Source organism: Carcharhinus amblyrhynchos, chromosome 15, assembly GCF_965287045.1.
Source record: "Carcharhinus amblyrhynchos chromosome 15, sCarAmb.v2.hapA, whole genome shotgun sequence".
NCBI classification, from domain to species: Eukaryota; Metazoa; Chordata; class Chondrichthyes; order Carcharhiniformes; family Carcharhinidae; genus Carcharhinus; species Carcharhinus amblyrhynchos.
The window spans coordinates 58444181-58468177 of NC_137338.1; the positions used below are offsets into that span (position 1 = coordinate 58444181).

Genomic DNA, 23997 nt, shown 5'->3' on the forward strand with positions numbered 1-23997 from the left:
ACCTTTTCACCTGCACCTGATCTGAGGTTAATTTTAATTTCAGCTCACATGTGGTATATATGGATTTTAGTAAGGCGTTTGATAAGGTTCACCATGGTAGGCTTCTGCAGAAAATGCAGATGTATGGGATTGAGGGTAATCTAGGAAATTGGATCAGGAATTGGCTAGCAGATAGGAGACAGAGGGTGGTGGTTGATGGTAAATATTCGTCATGGAGTTCGGTTACGAGTGGTGTGCCTCAGGGATCTGTTTTGGGGCCACTGCTGTTTGTAATTTTTATTAATGATCTGGATGAGGGTATAGTTGGGTGGATTAGTAAATTTGCTGATGACACCAAAGTCGGAGGTGTGGTAGATTGTGAGGAAGGATGTCATAGTTTGCAGGAAGACTTGGACAGGTTGCAGAGCTGGGCCGAGAGGTGGCGGATGGAGTTTAATGCGGAGAAGTGTGAGGTAATTCACTTTGGTAGGAATAACAGATGTGTTGAGTATAGGGCTAACGGGAGGACTTTGAATAGTGTGGATGAACAGAGGGATCTAGGTGTATATGTACATAGATCCCTGAAAGTTGGGAATCAAGTAGATAGGGTTGTTAAGAAGGCATACGGTGTCTTGGCGTTTATTGGTAGGGGGATTGAATTTAGGAGTCGCAGCGTCATGTTGCAACTGTACACAACTCTGGTGCGGCCGCACTTGGAGTACTGTGCGCAGTTCTGGTCCCCACATTACAGGAAGGATGTGGAGGCTTTGGAGAGGGTGCAGAGGAGGTTTACCAGGATGTTGCCTGGTATGGAGGGGAGGTCCTATGAGGAGAGACTGAGGGATTTGGGGTTGTTTTCGCTGGAAAGAAGGGGGCTAAGAGGGGATCTTATTGAAACATATAAGATGATTAGAGGTTTAGATAGGGTGGACAGTGATAGCCTTTTTCCTCGGATGGAGAAAGCTAGCACGAGGGGGCATGGCTTTAAATTAAGGGGGGGGGTAGTTATAGGACGGATGTCAGGGGTAGGTTCTTTACCCAGAGGGTGGTGAGGGATTGGAATGCCCTGCCTGCTGCGGTTGTAAATGCACCTAGTTTGGGGGCGTTTAAGAGATCCGTGGATAGGTTTATGGACGAAAAGGGATTGGTTTAGGTTAGTGGGTCATTGTTTTTTAACTGGTCGGCACAACATCGTGGGCCGAAGGGCCTGTTCTGCGCTGTAATGTTCTATGTTCTATGCAGTACTTGCAGCTATCAAAGAAAAGAGGCTTCAACTTGGACAAGATTTGACTTAAGTGTTGTCAGTATTCCCTGGGACGAATGGCAGAGATAAGGAGCCTTTTTTGAGGGAGGGGGTGGGCAGATATATGTTAAAGCCAATGTGCTGATATCCTGCAATATTTTATCTTTCCGCAAAGAAAACTGAAGTACTATTCTGAGGGAATAATCACTAATGAGACGTGTGGCACGTGCTAATTAAAAAGTAGTCAGTCTCTGGCTATCTACATGCTGGATGTACAGGACAGTGATCACAACAGTCAGTAAAGCAGGATGCAATCATTTAATTCAGCAAGGAAGTGTCCGGATGTAGTGATTGTCCCTCTAAGGACAACACAGCAGAATAGGGTTACCTGGTTTGAGGGACTAATTGGGACTGTGAGTGGGTAATCACCCCAGGTGGTGGAACCTGGCTTAGGCAGAAGACAGGTTGAAGGCATGTAGAGACTGGAGCAGCTGGTGAGGCTGTGAACTTCTGTACAAGTTCTTCCTTATTAACAAATACACTTTTTGTTTCTGATCATTTTTGTAACAGACATCATTACAACCAACTTCATTAAAAATGTTTATTTGTTCATAAACAAATATGTCAGCATATCAGAATACTTATACTTATCATTGCCATGGCAGGAATGTGTGACTGTTCTGGTCCTTTCCTTGTGCAAACCCAAACAAAAACAACTTGTCAAGGCAACATCTCAATCCACATTTTTAAGGAGCTGTTTAATTTGCTGAACAGCATTTTTAAAAGAAGAAATGGAAAGGGAAAGAAGAGAATGAATTCAGTATTAAAGGGCAACAACAATAAAATGATAAATCTGACCTGCCAGTAAAATTCAAGTTGGGAAACTTCCAGACCCACAGACTGTTGAGCATTGCTGCTGGAATCAGAGTGTCAGGCTAGAGTATGTTTAACTCTCATCCATCCTGGTCACTCGGTGACCAGTAAAAGCAGAATTCTCTCTGTGCCACTACTGAATGACGAGCCAGACTTTTCCTGGTCCTTTGGGAGCAGGTGGGGAGGCAAGGGCTGCCAAAAAATGGTGTGGTAAAGGCATCAAAAGAGAACCTGACTTCATCCTGCTGTCATGTAATATTACCAGTGGTGGGTAAGGTGGCAGCTTGTGTACCTGCTCTAAGGCAAATTGGTGGCCGGTTAAGGGCCACTTTCTGACTCCATGGGCAATTTGCTGCATTAGGAGGACACACTGCCTTATGGGGTGACCACCAGATGAAACTTGCCAGCCATCCAGAGAGTTCCAGTGGAAAGCTCTCCTTTGTGCATACTCCATGGCCTTCTGAAGGCTGTAGCCATCCTCATGGTAATGATTCTGCTGACACTTCTCTCTCCAACATCAAAAAATTCCCATGGCCTACCATGGTCCCAGCACCCCCTCGCCTTAGTGCAGCATCTAGGGCACCCGGTCCCTAGTAGTGACACTGCTTGGCTGCTGAGCTGCCAGTCCTGATTGAAAAAGGTGAAGTCACCATAGTCCCAGATGACGATAGGCTGTCCTCCCCTTTGAGGGGAGAGCTGACTGGTGATGATTTAACGTGAGGATCACTGCACCTCAAGGTACTGTCTAGATGGTAAACTCCTTAACTTCAGTCATCTCCATGCCAAAACTAAACTCACTACCATAGACGTACATGATCTACAGTTTGCAGATGACTGCAGTGTCATTGCCCCCTCTGCGGCAAATTTGCAAGTCACTTTCAATCTCTTCAATTCTCCATGCAAAAGACTCTGTCTGTCCTTGAATGTTGCAAAAACTCATATAAAAACCCACACCTGGTCAGCCAAATATTCCACCTCCACATACGTTGAGAGAAGGACTCTGTAATACATTAAGCACTTCCCATTTCTTGACAGCCACCTCTGTCAAATTGATGAGGAGATTCAATATACGATCACTGCACCAGCTCAGCCTTCTACAAACCACAACATCAAATTGTGACAAGAAAAACCTCCACAAGTCAGCAAATAATCCTAATGTAAAGAGGAGTTGTTGTCACCCTATTCCTGTACTGCAGAGACATCTGGACTGTGGGGGATATAGGAGGGATATCCAAGGTAGATTCTTTACGCAGAGAGTGGTTGGGGTGTAGAATGCACTGCCTGCTGTGACAGTGGAGTCAGACACTTTAGGAATTTTCAAGCGGTTATTAAATAGGCACATGGAGAACACCAGAATGATAGCGAGTGGGATAGCATGATCTTGGGTTCAGACATAGCTCGGCACAACATCGAGGGCCGAAGGGTCTGTACTTTGCTGTACTGTTCTATGTTCTACACAAGCACTAGAGAAATTCCACCTGCACTGTCTCCACCACATGCTCGGGATTGAATGGGAGGACTGTCAAACAAATACTGATGTCTTGAAGCCCCACTCCACTCACATTCAGGCAAAACTCCTTTAAAATTAACTACAAAGGAGTGGACACAGTGCCTGGCTGGCTGAGAGATGTCTGTCAGCCAACCAGCTCCTGTTTTTGCAACTCTCAAATGACAGTGTTCCTGGAGAAGACGAAGCACACACTTGAAGGATATTCTGAAACTCTCCATAAAGTGAGCTGACATTGACATTAATAACTGTGAGAGCTTGCAACCAATTCTTCAAGATGGGGACAATTTATCCATCAAGCTGCACCACGCTTTGAGTCACAATATCTTGATGTTGAGGAGAAGGCAGCGGAGAAGGGAAAAAAGGAAGCAAATGCTGAACGCTTGATCCCACCATAATTTTTTTATTCATTCGTGGGACATAGGCATCGTTGGCTGGCCAGCATCTAGTGCCCATCCCTAGTTGCCCGAGGACATTTGAGAGTCAACCTCATTGCTGTGACTCTGAAGTCATATGGAGGCCAGACCAGATAAGGACAGCAGGTTTCCTTCCCTAAAGGACATGAGTGAACCAGATGGGTTTTTCTGACAACATTGGTTTCATGGTCATCAGTAGATTCTTAATTCCAGATTTTTTTTATTGAATTCAAATTCCAGTATGTGCCATGGCAAGATTTGAACCTGGGGTCCCCAGAATATTAACTAAATTTCTGGATTTATAGTTGAGCGATTATACCACTAGGCCTCCCTCCTTGTGGGACATCCCGCCCCATATGCCCACAGATCAACAGGTCAAGAATCGGCCTGTTTCTTCACATGAAGACCAAAGGCTAGAACTCTCAACTCTGGATAAATGTCACCCTTGAATCAAACAACAGCCAAAAACAACGACTAAATAGCAACAAGAACACAAATCCTGATTGATTTTCGCTATGATGTGAAGGTGCCGAGGTTGGACTGGGGTAAGCACAGAAAGAAGTTTCACAACAGCAGGTTAAAGTCCAACAAGTTTATTTGGTAGCACAAACTTTCAGAGCGCTGCTCCTTCATCAGGTGAGACTCACCTGGTGTTGTGAGACTTCTTACTGTGATTTTCACCAGCCACCTGTCCCACCACCACTCCTGCCCCTCCCCTAATCCCATTTCTGTGTCCCACAGTATAACTGCCAGGGCAGCTAAGATGAGCTAATTCAGCACTCAAGGCGGAATTTTCAAAGCATTGCAACCTTCCTGGAGGAGGATAATCCATCATTCTATTGTAGCAGCATACCTTGCCATCTAGCCATCTGCCAGAGTTGGAGGTGAGGGAGGGGAGTAAGCAGAGCTGGGAGACTGAAGGGGGAGAGGAGTGTTGAGCAAAGCTGGGAATCTGTAGAAGCGGGTTGAGCAGAGCTGGGGTTTGGAGAGGAGTTATGGGCAGATTCGGGTGTGCAGAGAGGGTGGATGGGCAGAGTCTGGACTGCAGAGAGGGGGCTTGAGCAGATCCAGAGGTCTGGGGAGGGGAAGTGGGCAGAGCCAGGGTTGTGGAGAGAGAGAATGGGCAGATTTGGGTGTGCTGAGATGAGGGATGGGCAGATTTGGATGGACAGACAGGGAGTACAGGCAGAGCCAAGGCTTTGGAAGGGGGGATGGACAGATTTGAGGGTGCAAAGAGGTAGGTAGGCAGATTTGGGTGTGCGGAATGGCAGAATGGACAGAACCAAGGATGTGGGGTGAGGGGGATGAGTTTTGAGATGGAGATTCTGTTTTTAATGGCAGTGTTTGAACTCAGAGCGCAACACATTTTAGAGCAACCAATGCTTTACTCTGGTTCCAGGGAGATACTTGGATAATTAGTCGTGATCTTTAGGAAACGATTTGTTTTGCCATATAGTAATATTGATTACTTTGAGGAACTTTGATTTCTGAATGTTGTCAGGAAGTTGTTTTGCTCCTTGGCCAACAGGAAGCAGGATTTTTTTTCCCACTCTCATTTTTCTGCTGCCAGCAGCAATAGGAAATGGCTGAGTGGGATGTAATCAGTCAGGACCTCACCCTAGTGCCCATCCTTCATATACGAGCCCAGACAGTGAGTGTCTACTGTATTTGTACAGAGTGGGCATGACTGGTTCTAAGGCTACCCTCACCCAATGCCCTCACTGGGTGGTAAGCACAGTAAGTAGTCTCACAACACCAGGTTAAAAATCCCAGCAGGTTTATTTGGTAGCATAAACTTTTGGAGCATTGCCCCTTCATCAGGTGAGTGGTAAGCAGGAGTGAGCTCATTTGAGACCGTGCCTCAAAGTTGATTCAGTGCCATGGCATACAATGCACTTACCCACTAAAGGATCAAGTATTTCCTGTAGTGTGAATGCAACTCTCACTGAGGTGATGAATGTACATGAGAGAAAATGGATTATTTTCCCTCTCCACATCTGTTGTTGCTGCAGGTTCCATTCAGAGCTAATCTGTTTCGATTCTGCCCAACAATGTGTAATCGTCACTGCTTCTGAGTTTCCACCACCCTCTGAATGAAGAGATTTTCCTCAAATCCCGTCTAAGCCCTTTATCCTGACCTTAAATTTACGCCTCATGGTTATTGACCCCTCTACAAAGGGGGAAAGTTTATTCCTATCCACCCCATCTATATCCCTCATACTTTTGTAAACCTCAATCAGGTTCCCCCTCAGCCTTCTCTGCTGAAGGGACAACAAACCCAGCCTAGCCAGCCTCTCTACATAGCTGAATTGCTCCAGCACAGTCATTTCCTCTGCATCCTCTCTAATGCAATCAAATCCTTCCTACAGTATGGCGACAGAACTACACACAGTACTCTAACTGTGTCCTAACAAATGTTTTATACAGCTTGATTGTAACGTCCCTGCTCTTCCCTTTATAAGAAGTCTCACAGCATCAGGTTAAAGTGCAACAGGTTTGTTTGGTGACACAAGCCAGTAGATTTCAGAGCGCTGCCCCTTCATCAAGTGAGTGGGAGTTCTGTTCACAAACAGGGCAAATAAAGACACAAACTCAATTTACAAAATAATGGTTTGAATGCAAGTCTTTATAAGTAATTAGGTTTAAAGGTACAGACAATGTGAATGGAGGGAGGGTTAAGCACAGGTTAAAGAGATGTGCATTGTCTCCAGACAGGACAGTTAGTGAGATGTTGCAAGCCCAGGCATGTTGTGGGGGTTACAGATAGTGTGACATGAACCCACAATCCTGGTTGAGGCCATCCTCATGCGTGCGGAACTTGGCTATCTGTCTCTGCCAGGCGACTGTGCATTGTCGTGTGTCATGAAGGCCGCTTTGGAGAACGCTTACCCGAAGATCAGAGGCCGAATGCCTGTGACCGCAGAAGTGTTCCCCAACAGAAAGAGAACAGTCTTACCTGGTGATTGTTGAGCGGCATTCGTTCATCCGTTGTCATAGCAACTGCATGGTCTCCCCAATGTACCACGCTTCAGGACATCATTTCCTGTTGTAACACTTGCAATTCAGCCAAAGTTGTCTACCTGATACGCTGCAGGAAAGAATGTCCTGAGGCATGGTACATTGGGGAGACCATGCAGATGCTTTGACAGCAGATGAACAAACACCGCTCGACAGTCACCAGGCAAGAGTGTTCTCTTCCTGTTGGGGAACACTTCAGTGGTCATGGGCATTCAGCCTCTGATCTTCAAGTAAGCGTTCTCCAAGGCAGCCTTCACAACACACGACAACGCAAAGTAGCTGAGCAGAGATTGATAGCCAAGTTCCGCACGCATGAGGACGGCCTCAACCGGGATCTTGGGCTCATGTCACACTATCTGTAACCCCCATGATTTGCCTGGTTTTGCAAAATCTCACTAACTATCCTGGCTGGAGACAATATACATCTCTAACCTGTGTTTAACCCTCTCTCCACTCACATTGTCTGTACCTTTAAGACTTGATTACCTGTAAAGACTCGCATTCCAACCATTATTTTGTAAATTGAGCTTGTGTCTTTATATGTTCTGTTTGTGAACAGCACTTCCACTCACCTGATGAAGGGGCAGCGCTCTGAAAGTTAGTGCTTATGCTACCAAATAAACCCTTTGGATTTTAACCTGGTGTTGTGAGACTTCTTACTGTGTTTACCCAAGTCCAACACCAGCATCTCCACATCTTTTACTTTATGCCTTGGCGAATAAAGGCAGTTATCCCTTATGCCTTTTTAACTATCTTATCTTCCTGTTCTGCTGCCTTTAATGTCCCTCTGGTCCTCTGTACTTCATAGCATCCTACCATTCATTGTGTGGTATGTTGCCTTGTTAGTCCTTCAAACACGTTACACCTCATAATTTTCAGAGTTAAAGTCCATTTGCCACTGTTGTGTCGATCCGACCAGTCCACCTATATCATCCTGTAATCAAGGGTTTTTCTCCTTGCTATTTCCTACATCATCAATTTTTATGTCATCTGCAAACTTACTGATCATAGCGCCCACATTCACATCTAAATCATTAATGTACACTACATACAGAAAGGGACCTAGCATCAATCCCTGCAGTGCACCACTGGACACAGGTTTCCAGTCACAAAAACAACCTTTGACTATCACCAATTACACCAAGTGAATATAAAACAGAGAGCACAGCATGTTCAGCACTGAGCTCCGCTGTTCCTTGCAGATAATTTCTGTGATCAATAGATCTGACCTGACAGTAAGTGTACAATAGATTCTCTCAATTTTCCTGCTCCTGATATTTATGCACAAAAGGTGGGAAAACCACAGTGTTGGATTTCAGCGGTGTTAAGCCACGTTGACATTTCTATTTGCAAAGATTTTCACTACCATTGAAAACAAGCCTGCCAATTAACACAAAGCAGTTAAGGTTCACACCACATTGAACACAATAGCGATGTATTAAACTCAGTCAGTGCCTTCATTGCCAAGGAAAGGAGAATTTTGTTCTGAAGATCTGGGCTAGAACTCCAGATTCTTAGAGGTGAAAGGATAGTAAAGCATCCTGTTCCTTTAACAAATTTATATGTAATGTGCTTTATTAACATTACAGTCTGATGCCTTGACATGAAATATCCAATAAGAGTCAGTGCGCAGGGGACTTGCACATATCCACATTTGAGTGGATTTTAATATTAAGGTGAGTGACAGGAAGAGGCCAGAGCCATTTTGTAGCATGGGCCTTTTTTCAATATCAGTAAAGAGCTGCAAGTATGTATCTTGTAGTGAGGAAGTGGAAGGTTGCAAATAGGCCTCTCAACTACAAGGATTATATTGAAACAGGGAGGGGCATTCAGTTTCTGAAAATTACAGAAATTCCTACCCATTTTTCTGCACTGCCTGCAGCAGTCTCTTCAAAGCAATATCGGATAGGGTGGGAGTGCAGCAAAAATGCTGTTGAAACAAAGAGTGCAGGTGATTATAACCTTTTTATCTCTATACTTATACCAAGCAAACACCGGCACGTAAACATTTAACCACACTGGTTTTTGAAAGCCTTGATTTGTCCTGGTGGCAATGGAGAATTAGTGGCTTGGGAAACTGGAATTTACAGTGGCGTGCTGTGAATGCCATAGACCCCAGTCAATACATTACAGATATGAGCCCTGCTTAACATGGGCATATGCTCAGCAGACCATGTGAAAGCCTTACCAGAAATGATCTAGGAAGAAGATCGGCAGTGGGAACTGGGCGATTTTTCCAGACACTATAATTGTTTAGTGCTTGTTGGACAGATGCTTTTCAAAACCAATGTCACTAAATGGCTAAACAGTAATGTTTGCTTGGTGAGATTATCATAGAATCATAGAATCCCTGCAGAAAGAGGCCATTTAGCTCATCGAATCTGCTCTAACCACAACCTCACCCACGTCCCATCCCTGTAACCCCACATATTTACACTAGCTAGTCCCTCTGACACTGTAGTCAATTTATCATGGCCAATCCACATAACCTGCACACCTTTGGACTGTGGGGGGAAACCGGAGCACCCGGAGAAACCCACGCAGACACGGGGAGAACACTGCACAGACTCTGCACAGACAGTGACCCGAGGCTGGAATTGAAGCCGAGTCACTGATGCTGTGAGGCAGCAGTACGAACCACTGTGCCACCCTATGGAAGTGCCGTCCACTTCCAAGGAAAGATAAATTTAGAATCACTTGATAATCATCTGCACTCTTTGTTTCAACCAACACTTAAAAATATGCCATTTTGCTCATTGTAATCTTTTTTACATCCATCAAGAACAATATTAAATAAAAACAATGATGCCATAGTGATTATAGAGAGTGCAGCAAAACATTTTTGAGAATTGTGTTTATGGATCATAATCAGCTTTTCCAAGATGGAATTCTCTTTCAATTAGAAAGCTGATCTGACACACATTCTGCTGATGCATTTTCTCTGCAATCATGAGACTATTGATAGAATCAAAGAGCATTGATCAGGATCTGACTCTTAACTGTGAACAGTTTTCTCTTCATGGATTTGTTCAATTCCCTTTTGAAAGTTATTAATACTTCTGTTTTCACTATCCTTTAAGTCAATGCATTCACGTCATAACAACTTTCTGCAGAAACATATTTTTGATCTCCCCTCTAGATCTTTTGCTAATTACCTTAAACTTACATTCTACAGTCACTGACCCTCTCAGAAGGGTAATTCTTCTTATTTAATCAATCAAAACTGCTCATTTGAGAGTATCTATTAAATCTCCCTTTCACTTCTTTGTTGCAAGGAGAACAATGTGCATTTCTGTATTGTCTCCATATGACTGAAGTTCCTCATCCCTGGTACCATTCTGGTCAATCTCCTTTGCATCTATTCTCTGTTATGAATTTAAGAAGTTACAGAAACACACACTTGGTAAGATGTTCTGCTCTTGTGATTCAAAATGTACTCACTCAATTCCATATAGCAGTAGCAATCAGTACTGAGCTCAAAACTGGTCACAAATTGAATGGAGGCAACCCTGTCCAACAGTTCTATTTGGCAAAATAGAACCCTCAGCAATTCAAAGAGGAGCAGTGTTCTGCTGTGTTCAACTGAGCCAGGTTTGGGGCACAGAATACAAGTGCTGAAGATATAAAAGAACAATTTCCATTTATATTGCACCTTTCATGACTATAGCACATCTCGGGGCACATATTGGCGAAGCATGTGCTTTTTGAAGAGTAGTTCCTTTTGTAATGTAGAAAATTGACCATTCCAGATGGGCTAGAATGTTGCATTTCAGCAAGGTTCCCACAGAGGTTATGGAGGGGGGGGGGGGGGGGGGGGCGGTACAAGGTGTGGAGGGGGGTGGTGGGGTAGATCACAGTAATCTTATGATGTTTAGGCAGGACATCTCTGTCAAATGGACAATGTCACACTCTATTAGGGATGCACGTTGGAATCAGAGAATTCAGGCCTGCTAATTTTCTTTCTCTTCTTCAAGTGATAGTTTTACATTGATCACTGCTCCCACTAAATTAGTTTAAAAATTCAGCTATTTTCCTACACAAATCAGCACAGATATGGAACTTCATAGCTGACAGCACAAGACTTCTGAAGCAGGTATATTTGGGAGAGGGGAAAGGACCTTGAGAATTACCATCGGTCATTATGGTCAAATTCCTGGTATATGCCAACCGCATTCCATTTACCTCCCCCTGCAAACCAGCACCCCCCTGCCATCTCCCCTTCCCTTACCCCCACACCAAAATTAAATACTTTTAAGTCTACTGATGATGTGTGTCCTACTGTTGTACCTATTCCTGCTGCAATCCCTCTTATGACTGCATTAGGTTAGCCACAGGAATTAGTGTTCAGACTAGAAAAAATACATAATCGAGCGATAGAAGTACATCGATATTAATATGATGGAAAGATGGGGGAGGAGGGGATCATTGAAACATGTTTTGAGGACAGAAAGAGACAGGTATTGGGTGATCAAGACAAAGAGAGAACAAGAGAGATGGGGAGATGGAAAAGAGATGGGAAAGAGAAAGAGATTTGGACATAAAGAAAGGAAATCTGAAATTGCATTAAGTGTGATTGCTTCATGGAGTGGGGGAGCAAAGAGACCCATAGCCAAAACATAAAAATATAGCCATTTGCAAGACAAACAGAGTTTATAATGAAAGACTAACAAAGTGAGAAACACCAGGCCACATATAAAATGACTACAAGAAACACAGTCAAATGGTCAATGCAATCAAGGAACAGAGATCAGTGAGACACGGTTGCAACTGAAATATATGGAGGTAGGTGCAGCATGACAACTCAGAGACTGAACTGATGATGGAAAAATCTACAGATGCTTGGACAGAAGTCAAAACACAGAAACAGAAATAGACTTCAATTGAAACAAAGACACAAAGATCAGGGGATATTCATGCCTTGTGCAAAATGAAGATTTCTGGAAGTGCTCATCTTCAGGGAACAAGTAGACAGACAGCGAACAAACAGTGAAGTAATTAGAAAGATGCAACTATCAGCTGAACTGAGGCTTCACTGTGAGCAAAATTATGGGAGATCTACTGATACATTATATTTGTGATATCTTGTCACATTTCATTGAAAAGTCCTCTTTCCTGTGTTGTTAAGCTGGCAGGTAACACTCTGCCTAACAGGATTTGCCAATGTAATGTGATGTACTGAGACATTCTGACTGGTGCATTTGTTCTCCACTGCAGTTTTTTCATAGATAATACATAACATTGTAATTTCATACCCTGGCCACTGATAGTGCTACAGAGCTCTTTTTAACTCTTCTCATCCATTAAAGCAGCCTGGGAAAGTTTGGAGGTTTCTTTTGAAAGGAAATTATTTACTGAGAGATGTTTTTCACCTTGTTTTATTATTTGTTATGTCTCAAACCACCCACCCCACCCCATCCCCATTTAGAGGGTTACCACTCCTGCCTCTCAGCGCCAGGAACCCGGGTTCAATTCTGGTCTTGGGTCAGTCTGTGTGGAGTTAGTACATTCTCCTCTTGGCTGCTTGGGTTTCCTTCGGGTGCTCCGGTTTCCTCCCACATTCCATAGATGTACAGGTTGGATTGATTGACCATGCTAAATTGATTCTAGTGTCAGGAAATTGTAGGGTAAATATGTGGGGTTATGAGAATAGGTCCTGGGTGGGATTGTGGTCAGTGCAGACTCAATGGGCCAAATGGCTTCTTTCTGCATTGTAGGCATTCTGTGATACTGTGATACTATGATTCCATCACTTCGTCCCCATGGCTAACGGCTGACATGATTTTATGTTTATCAAGGAAGAAAAGGAATTTGTGGCCTAATTTCATTCAATTCATCTTCCCTCCTTCTCTTCTGAATTCATGACTCTCTGCTACTCCTGCTATAGCCACCAGTCCATACACTCTTCCCTCAGCACCCTATTCAAAATAGCAGGCTGATGGAGTGAAAGAAGGGAAGCTTTCTCGGTCACTACAGAATGCACTATTTCTGTGTCACAGATTGTCCTCGTGTGAAGGGACCATTTTCAGTCATGACTCCAGTTGCAGAGATAGCAGTGATGCCATTCCAATCTGCCAGTGGGTGTCCAATTAAGAGCACATCAATGGGATTGCCAGCCAATTAGAAACAGCAAGCTAGCTGGGGAGGAAGGAGAGTGATTAGGCAGGCGACGCTGCCTAAAAAACTCATGATTAGGCAGCACCTTCAAAACTCACGACCACCTAAATGGACAAGGGCAGCAGATACCGAGGAGCACTACCACCTATAGGTTCCCTTCCATCATCCTTCATCACTCAGTGTCCTGATTTAGAATTATATCATCATTCCTTCACTGTTGTTGGGTCAAAACACTGGAATTCCCTCCCTAACAGCACTATGGGTATATTGAGACCTCAGGGACTGCAGCAATTCAAGAAGACATCACACCACCATCTTCATAAGGGCAACTAGAATGAGAAATAAGTGCTGGCCTAGCTAGTACCGTCCACATTCCATAAATGAATTTTTTAAAAAGCACGCAAATGGCAGCCTTCACTATGTCTGCAGTGAGAACATTGCAGAGGTGGATGGAGTGAAGGAGAGCAGGATGATAATGAAGGTGCGATATGGTTGGGGGGAGCCATCAGCTGTTTCCTTCCTCCCACACAGCACCAGGCGAAACATCAGGAGCTAATCATGCAATGGGATGCCTTTCCCTGCAGGTGACCTCAGGTTCGCTAATGTGTACCGTCAACATTGACAATGCGTTTAACTTGTACACTGCTCTTCTCTTCCACTGTGCAGTGGCCTCATGTGTGATGCTGAGTTGCAGGGGCAGCATTGGTCCCATGCAAAGTTAGACTGAAATTGCAAAATGGCAAAATTGCAGAGAATTGGTTGGTTAACAGCCTCAATTAACTCAAAGCCAGTGCCATGTGTTTTACGGCCAGTGCATACAAGCTGCCTCCAGAAAAAGTGGGACAAGACAGGAAAACATCAGAAACCAGCACTATGCATTTTTGCATAATTTTCCCAGACCCTTGTCCGCAAGGTAGGGCCTGGGTGGGTTTGTGTTCCGTGCAGACTTGATGGGCCGAAGGGTCTCTTTCTGCAGGGTTCTATGATTCTAACTGCCTCCAAGGGAGGGCCTGAGAAAATTCCCCAAAATGGATAATTGTGACTTCAATGGAAAAGAAAGAACTTGCTTTCATATAGCACCTTTCTTGACATCAGGACATTCCAAAATCCTTTACAGTCAATGAAGCATTTTCTGAACTGTCGACACAGGTGTGATGTGGGAAAATAATGTAACAAAATTAATATTATAATGTAATAAAAGGGGAAGAGATGTGTAATGAGTAGCTGATGCAATATCACTGATATCACACTGAGCCCAACACTGGGTTTATTTTTAATTTCCCTGGAGTTTAATTGTTCAACTTCTAATATCTGTTTATGACCAATGCCCTTTGTAATGTTGCTCTCAAATAGCCTTTCGGATCAATGTAATCTGTTGCCTATTACTTTTCTCTGTTTTTCAAGCTATAAGTTGAAACGTAAGAAAAGAGTGACATTATTTTTGCCCTGTTTTTGCTGTGAGCTTTGTGTTCACATTAGGGTGGGAAGCCCAGGGGACTCAAGTGATTGAGCTGTGACTGATATCGTATCATCCCCAAAATGATATTATAAAACAGAATACCTTGCAACTTACATGTGCAACAGCACAGGAGAGCTGTTCATGTTGCAGAAGTAAAATTGTCGAGCGATATACTATTAAAGAGAGCAGAATTCTATTATCCTTCATCTGCCAGACTTTAAAAGCCATCAGCATTTCCACCAGTCACAGTGGGCTGAATGGTCTGCTTCTGAGCCGATGACTCTCTAACTCTACGATGTGATGCTGTCGCACGAAGAAATGATGTAATGACCTACTTTGAACATACCGTTTCTTTGATAAGTAATCTGAGAGAATTGTAATTCCGTTAGGAAATGAGAAAATGTATTTGCAATGAATCACTTGTATTAAAGGATACCATTATGTTTCTATCTATCGAATCCAAGTTAAGGTACAACGTAACCAAGAGGATGTTATCTGCTCCCTTCCACCCACGCCCATCTTGAAATACTGCTTCACCTTTATATTCCAAGACTCTCTGCTAGCTGAATAATACATGGAGTTCTGTATTAAGTTTTATTGAATTTTAACAAATGGTACAGGCTAGAAAAAAGAGCCATGCTGAAATTGTTCCCAGGCTACCATAAATAATCTTTGTTCATTTTAGCCCTGGTTACAAAAATAGACAGAAACACAAACTGTCCGTAAAGCAGCCTCCAGCAAAGGCATTGCTCTATTTACTTATCATGGCATATCATTTTTAGCTAACAAAGTATTCCATCAAACAGTGTTTCCAATCCTAACGAGGGAAATTGCATCAAGTCAATTAAACAGCATTTGCTGTTAGAGCCTCCATTTCCTATCGGTGCATGGAAATCCATTTAGTTACAGTGAGATTAGTTATGTGATACTCTTTGGGATACTCATACTTAGTGAGTGCAGTTTGATTTTCATTAGGATTTTTCATCAAACACTTGTCAAAAGATATTGATGTATATATAGTATATAAAATATTATATATTGTTGTGAAACCATGCTTTATATCAAAAATGATTTCTGAATCTACTAACTGGAAACCTCTAACTGATTTTTTCAAAAAGACTGAAGTCACATTCTAGCTACTTTGGATCACAGTCAAAGATGGTTCCACATTTGCATCATTGTACCTTCTACATTCCAAAAACCATTGGAATTGAGACAACCTGTCTGTAAAGCCACACCAGGAACAATTACTTTAATAGAGATTAATTGGGGGCAACTTTTATTCCATTAGCAAAGCATCCAGATAAGCAACTAGATACTCACTTGGTAAGGCAAACCATTAAAACAATCAATTGGCTAATGGGATCCTAGCTGAGAGAGAAGCACCTAGCCATGATTGAATCAAACTGTAACTGCAATATTATAGCTATGTCCATCTTTACGTCAGTGAGCAGTGGGAGTGAGAAGGCCTTGTGACAAACCAACCCCTTGGGCATTGCCAATCTATTGGGCCACTTTGTTTCCCAATGGAAACTTCCTTTTTTTAGAGGATTCATTTAGAGGATTTTTTTAGAGGATTCTTGGGTTCATGTCACACTATCTGTAACCCCAATGACTTGCCTGGGCTTGCAACATCTCACTTACTGTCCTGTCTGGAGACAATACACATCTCTTTAACCTATGCTTAAAGCTATCTCCACTCACATTGTCTGCACCTTTAAGACTTGATTAGCTGCAAAGATTCACATTCTAATCAGTATTCTGTAAACTGTGTGTGCCTTTATATGCTCTGTTTATGATCAATACTCCCCATTCACCTGATGAAGGAGCAGTGCTCTGAAATCTAGTGGTGTTTACTACCAAATAAACCTGTTGGACTTTAACCTGGTGTTGTGAGACTTAGTGTTTTTTAGAAGACATAGAGAAGGGTTGCCAAGCAGGTCAATGACTGCATTGGTTTATGCATTGGCTTTTTGGCTTGAATTATAATAGAATCAATTAATGTTTATGGACTAAGGAAATAATAGTTATCTTTATAAATAATATAACTTGTGTGGACTTTTTAAAGACGTCATTAAAACGTGGAGAAACAGTAACAGATTGTCATTGAATTGAAAACTAGTGGGTGTGGTATAGTTGGATAATTGTCCCAAATAAACAAAGATGTGACCAAGCATTTAATAAGAGCATATTTCTTCACAGTCTACACTCTATCATCAGATTGGATTCAGATTGTGCAGGGATTCCTTAAGAGCTTCTCACCTTCACCCGTACCTCCAATAGAAATCCCATTCATGCAAGTAAACAGTGCTTCTGCCAAGCTCACTCTGAAGTTATACTGGTAAAATCGCAAAGAAATTGGCTGCATGATATAAATGTAGAACCTAAAGCCAAATCTGACAAGGTTCCAATTGTTATTTTTGTGATATTCAAGAGAAACTTCTTTACTAATAAAGCATTTAGGATGCGGTGTACACTGCTGGATGGAACAGTTAAGGTGAATGAATTAGGGGGCAAGTAGACAACAGAGTGAAATAGAAAGAAACAGAAGGTTATGCTGATCGAGTTAAATACAGTAGAACAGAACAAAGCTCACGTGGAGTGTAATAATCAGCATTGTCTAGTTGGGCCAAATGGCCTATTACTGCACTGAATACACTATGCAATCTAATATAAAAATGAATAAATCAAGGTGAAGGACAAAGATCCATGCTGCAGAAGATCACCAAGCTGAAAACAAGAAGTACGGAAGAAGATGAGACATCAAAAAGTAGTGTTTAGGTGGTCCTCAGGTTGTCTCATGAAGGCATATAGATTTTAAAAGGAAGAGAAAACCAATGCAGGATAAAGTGTGAGGAAAGAATGGCTTTGAGCAGGAAACAGTACATTGAATATAGTATTTGGGATTTTCCGCACAACCTGCCACGTATTTCATGACAGCGGATGCAGCCTGTCATTGGCCAGCAGCAAGATCTTCGGGTCCTGCAATTGTTTAAGAAGTCTCACAACATCAGGTTAAAGTCCAACCCATTTATTTGGTAGGAAAAGCCACTAGCTTTCGGGCCTCTGACCCTTCATCAGGTGAGTGGAGAGTTCTGATCACAAACAAAGGATGTAAAGACATACACTCAGTTTACAGAATATTGATTAGAATGCGAGTCTTTACAGCTAATCAAGCCTTAAAGGTGCAGACAATGTGAGTGGAGCTAGCATTAAGCACAGGTTAAAGAGATGTGTATTGTCTCCAGACAGGACAGTAAGTGAGATTTTGCAAGTCCAGGCAAGTCGTGGGGATTACAATTAGTGTGACATGAACCCAAGATCCCGGTCGAGACCGTCCTCACATGTGCGGACCTTCGCTATCAGTTTCTGCTCAGCAACTCTGCGATGTCGTGTGTAGTGAAGGCCGCCTTGGAGAACGTTTACCCGAAGATCAGAGGCAGAATGCCCGTGGTCACTGAAGTGTTCGCCAACAGGAAAAGAACACTCCTGCCTGGTGATCGTCAAGCGGTGTTCATTCATCCATTGTCGTAGCATCTGCATGGTCTCCCCAATGTACCATGCCTCAGGACATCCTTTCCTGCAACGTATCAGATAGACAACATTGACCTAGTTGCAAGAGTATGTACTGTGTACCTGGTGGATGGTATTCTCACGTGAGATGATGGCATCCATGTTGATGATCCGGCCTGTCTTGCAGAGGTTGCTGTGGCAGGGTTGTGTGGTGTCGTGGTCACTATTCCCCTGAAGGCTGGGTAGTTTGCTGCGGACAATGGTCTGTTTGAGGTTGTGCGGTTGTTTGAAGACAAGAAGTGGGGTGTGGGGATGGTCTTGGCAAGATGTTCATCTTCAACAATGACATGTTGAAGATTCCAGAGAAGATGTCGTAGCTTCTCCGCTCTGGGGAAGTACTGGACGACGAAGGGTACTCTGTCCACCGTATCCCGTGTTTGTCTTCTGAGGAGGTCGGTGCAATTTTTGGCTGTGTGCGTCGGAACTGTCGATCGATGAGTCAAGCACCATATCCTGTTCTTACGAGGGCATCTTTCAGTGTCAGGAGGTGTCTGTTGCGATCCTCCTCATCTGAGCAGATCCTGTGTATGTGGAGGGCTTGTCCATAGGGGATGGCTTCTTTAACATGTTTAGGGTGGAAGCTGGACAAGTGGAGCATCGTGAGGTTATCTGTGGGTTTGCGGTACAGTGAGGTGCCGAGGTGACCGTCCATAATGGAAATGTGTCTGTCCAAGGATGCAATCAATCCTGGAGAGGACCTTCAGCTGATGCTATACACTAGATACATTAACGATGGTTTCTTCCTATGGACTCATGGTGAACAATCACTTGTTCACCATGAGTCCAAAGGAAGAAAACAAAAGGATGGAACTTGTTGACATCAACAAGTTCCATCCCACCATCAGACTCACCATGGACTATTCTCCGGAATCGATTGCATTCTTGGACACATGCATCTCCATTAAGGACGGTCACCTCAGCACCTTACTGTACCGCAAGCCCATGGATAACCTCAAAATTCTCCACTTCTCCAGCTTCCATATAAACACATTAAAGAAGCCATCTCCTACGGACAAGCCCTCCATATACACAGGATCTGCTCAGATGAGGAGGATCGCAACAGACACCTCCAGATGCTGAAAAATGCCTTCATAAGAACAAGATATGGCGCTTAACTCATCAATCAACAGTTCCAACCCGCCACAGCAAAAAACTGCGCTGACCTCCTCAGAAGACAAACTTGCGACAGTGTGGACAGAGTACCCTTCGTCGTCCAGTACTTCCCCAGAGCGGCGAAGCTATGACATCTTCTCCAGAGTCTTCAACATGTCATTGATGAAGACGAACATTTCGCCAAGGCCATCCCCACACCTCCACTTCTTGCCTTCAAACAACTGCACAACCTCAAACAGACAATTGTCCACAGCAAACTACACAGCCTTCAGGGGAACAGTGACCACAACACCACATAACCCTGCCACAGCAACCTCTGCAACACATGCCGGATCATCGACACAGATGCCATTATCTCACATGAGAACACCATCCACCAGGTACACGGTACATACTCTTGCAACTCGGACAATGTTATCTATCTGATGCGCTGCAGGAAAGGATGTCCCGAGACATGTTAACATTGGGGAGACCATGCAGACGCTATGACAATGGATGAATGAACACCACTCAACAATCACCAGGCAAAGTGTTCTCTTCCTGTTGGCGAACACTTCAGCGGTCACGAGCATTTGGCCCCTGATCTTTGGGTAAGCTCTCTCCAAGGTGGCCTTTATGACACACGACAGCGCAGAGTTGCTGAGCAGAAACTGATAGCCAAGTTCTGCACACATGAAGACGGTCTCGACTGGGATCTTGGGTTCATGTCACACAACTTGTAGCCCCCATGACTTGCCTGGGATTGCAAAATCTGACTTACTGTCCTGTCTGAAGACAATACACATCTCTTTAACCTATGCTTAATGCTATCTCCACTCACATTGTCTGCACCTTTAAGATTTGATTAGCTGTAAAAACTCGCATTCTAATCAATATTCTGTAAACTGAGTGTGTGTCTTCACATCCCCTGTTTGTGATCAGAACTTTCTACTCACCTGATGAAGGGTCAGAGGCCCGAAAGCTAGTGGCTTTTGCTACCAAATAAACAGGTTGGACTTCAACCTGGTGTTGTGAGACTTCTTACTGTGTTTACCCCAGTCCAACGCCGGCATCTCCACATCATGCCCACAATTGTCAGCAGAGTTTCCCATTGAATGCACCTCTTGTCAGGGAACCTGCATTGGGGGCACACTGTTGACAGGACCTTCCTATGCAGCTGCATGAATCAGTGGATAATTGGTTTCTGCAGGGCTGCTCTAGACCATTCCAGGCAGCAGAAGCATCATATAAGCACCCCAGCTCAATCACATCTTGTGTGGTGGCATGACATCTGTTATATTTAGGAAGCCCACATGCGTGTTGGATGTGCACTGGAGCCAAGAGTTATGTTGGTAAAGCCGTTGTCATCCAGCAGGCATGCTTAGGTTTGTCATGGTGGCTCAGATGCAGATGGTACAGTGAACTGACATAGATTAAAGGCCTTTTTACTGTCGGCAGGATACCACTGGGCACTGACTCACATGGTTCACTGTGTATGGTCACACACCAGCTGCTTGTGGAGGAAGTTCAATATCTTTCAATTGTGATATATCTCAAAGTTGACATACGGTACGCAAAAGGCAATGTGCATGTAATCATGGTAGACTCCACGTGAGGCAACTTGAAATCATGGCAAAGCTGAGTGCTTACTCTGCCTTGTCTCTTCTGGCAAAAAAGAAAGAAATGTACGGAGCTCTCTTGGATTTGGTGATTTACTATCTGGAAGAGTGAATGGCAGATTGACAGATGTTGCAAATATCACCTCCAAGAACCAGAAAGTAAGCGTACACCAATGTTTGATTCCTGGCTTGGGTCACTGTCTATGTGGAGCTTGCATGTTCTCCCCATGTCTGTGTGGGTTTCCCCCAGGTGCTCCAGTTTCCTTCTACATTCTGAAAGATGTGCTGGTTAGGTGCATTGACCCAAACAGATGTCAGACTGTGGCAACTAGGGGAATTTCACAGTAAGCTCATTGCAGTGTTAATGTAAGTCTCACTTGTGACTAATAAATAAACTTTTACTTTTTTTTAGTCACCTTCATAGCACTTTCACAGCCACTGGCAATGCCATTGTTGTCTTAATCTGAGTGAAGGTCACAGTGAAAACTCTCTTAGTGAAATGATGCTCTCTCTAACATTCTTCAATGAGGTGGTAGAAGGATTCATGAACAGCCTGGGTGGTTAAAGCCTCTTGCTGAGAGCCCTTCTTTCCCTCCTCCTTCTCCCAGCAGTATGTCTTTATTTTCCAAAATCAAAGTAATTTATATGCCACAGGCAGGCTAGATGATCCGTGGCAGTCCATAACCATACATGGTCCATTGTGGATAGCATTTTGATATAAATGATTCAATTCTAATTTAACCAAGAACTAATATTTTGAACTATTTTTCTGTATTAACAGGATGTGATCCTGACCCTTCAAGAGAAACTGTCCATCAAATGCATCGAACATTTTTCTCTGATGCTTGAGCAGCGCACTGAAGGAGAAGCAACCAAACTTCTCTTGCTTCATGACCAGGAGACACTTACTCAGGTAATTGCTTTTAAAGATGTAAGTGGAACTGTTATTTGGTAATGTAATGACTAACATTAGAAAACCCTACGGTGATTGTTCACAAAATATGTATTTTTAAACGTATATTGTGGGCAATCACTACATCAAGGCAACAGCTTTGTCTGCTAAAGGCACTCATCGCGCCACATCAGGCTGGATTGCACAAGTATCTTTAATCAGGAAAAAAGGAGCCATTTCTGTGCAAGTGCTCCCCTACTTTCTATACAAAATAAAATAAGCCAAGATAATTGTGCACAAATACTGCATGTGTTCATATTTCACCCCATATTTCCCACTATTGTAACAGAGGAATTAATGCACATAAAATCAGAAAGTGAGGACAGGAGTAGGCCATTCAGCCCTTCAAGCTTGTCCACCATTGAATCAGATCATAGATTTGCAACTCAACTTTGTTAGCCTCCTTTACCAAACAAAATTGAGGATTTCAATCATCTCAATCTCTTCTTGCCTTTCACCATCATTTCATTTAATCTCTCCTACCTTCCACTCAATCACAGACCTTGGCTGGGATTTTTCAGCTGCACTCAACCCAAAACCAGAAAATCCCGCCCACGATCAACAAACCTTTTTATGGTCTATCCCTTGCCCGCTATGATTCCGTGGCAGGAGGAACATGAAAATTTGCCCCCTTCCCTACGTCCTTCCCTTCCCCACCCCACTCCCTATCTCTGTACTTGTTTCAAACCTGTTACATCTCTAATTTTTCTGATTAAAGATCATTGAGCTGAAATGTTAACTGTTTCTTTCTCCAGTGATGCTTCCTTACTTGCTGAGAATTTCCAGCATTTCTGTTTTAATGTCAGGCTTCCAGTGGTTGCAGCATTTTTCCTTTGTACCCATTGTGCGAAGGAGCCGCCCTAATTTCACTCCCAGGTGGCCAAATTCTAAGTTCAAGTTTTTGCTCCATTTTTCCAAGATTCCACATGGGAAGTTTGTTCTATGTGGATTGCGAATAAAAGTGCCAAATCTCCCCCTATCACAGTTTAAATACTTCCATTATCACACCTCAATCTTCTGAACTGAAGGGAATATTATACAAGTTTATGCTACTGGTTCTCCTCATTTAACTGTTTAATCCCAATAAACAATCATATGTAGGCTGTTGTACAAATAATTTAATTATCTTTCAAAAGATATTCAAATTTCCTGCCCCATTGAGAATAATAACTTCAGGCTTCCTTCCCACTAAGAGTACATCTGCTGATGTTACTGTTAAGAGCTGACTGTGTAGAGGCACATTCATTTCTTGTGCGATTGCAAATTCAATTGGAAATGAAGCCAGTCCTCACCTGTTCAAATTTGGAAAAATACAATCAGTTGAGTGTGCAGATGTGCCTTAGGGTAAGATTATGGCTTTTCTTTAAAAGTAAATGTGTGGTTGGCATTATTGGCTGGATGTTTGTATGCTTCTTTTCCGCTATGTTAGCGGAGGTGTTAATTCACCTAAAATAGAGAAACTGACACCACCATCATAATAGCAGGTAGAGAAATAGGAAGCAAACACATTGCGTGTTCAAACAGCACTAGTAGCAACAGTGAATATTAATTATATGATTTTGTAAGATTATAAATAGCCGGCAGTTGGTCAAAGTCAGTTGTCTGGACTTGAAGAGGCTGATAGTGTCATCAGAATCTAAGTACTGCCCGCCAGCAATGCAGGCTTTTAAAATAATGCTTTCACTTTTCAGGTCGTGGAGTCCTTCCCATAAATATGAAAGCCTTTTTCTCCCAGGTTCAGACCCTGTAGTGACTATGCTGCTCAAATCCAACATGAAACCCATTTTTCCTGAACCCTGAATTTTATGTTGGCTGCCCTATGCCACCATAAGCTGTGGTTGACAGGAGATCATAGTGCAAAATTATCCCAAAATTGCACAGAGTTGCTGGATCAGGTGAGAAAAGTTGTGTGAAACTTGCTGGTTTCACGTCCGCTTTCTTTCGCCTGATTTAATGGCGCTCTTGTGCAATTTCAGAGTACTGGCGAGGATCGCACAGCCAGCTGGAGTGGCAGGGCCTAAACACACTAGCAAAGATGAGATTCTGAGATCTTTGCAGAATCTGCAGTATTGTATTTTTGTTCTATGGAATATAAAATAGGCAAACTCAAAAGTGAAACTGTTGTACATACATTTCAGAATGCCAGTTTGCT

General features: G+C 43.2%; 1 protein-coding gene across 8 annotated transcripts in view; it reads left to right on the forward strand.

Annotated features, from left to right (window-relative positions):
* Window positions 1-23997, forward strand: part of frmpd4 (FERM and PDZ domain containing 4) — a 633610-nt gene that overhangs the window by 586852 nt on the left and 22761 nt on the right. For all 8 annotated transcript variants that reach the window (XM_080204004.1, XM_080203996.1, XM_080204001.1 and 5 more), the window contains exon 8: window positions 21675-21806. In XM_080204004.1, the coding sequence (XP_080060130.1) occupies window positions 21675-21806 (132 nt within the window). The remainder of the gene's footprint in view (window positions 1-21674; window positions 21807-23997) is intronic.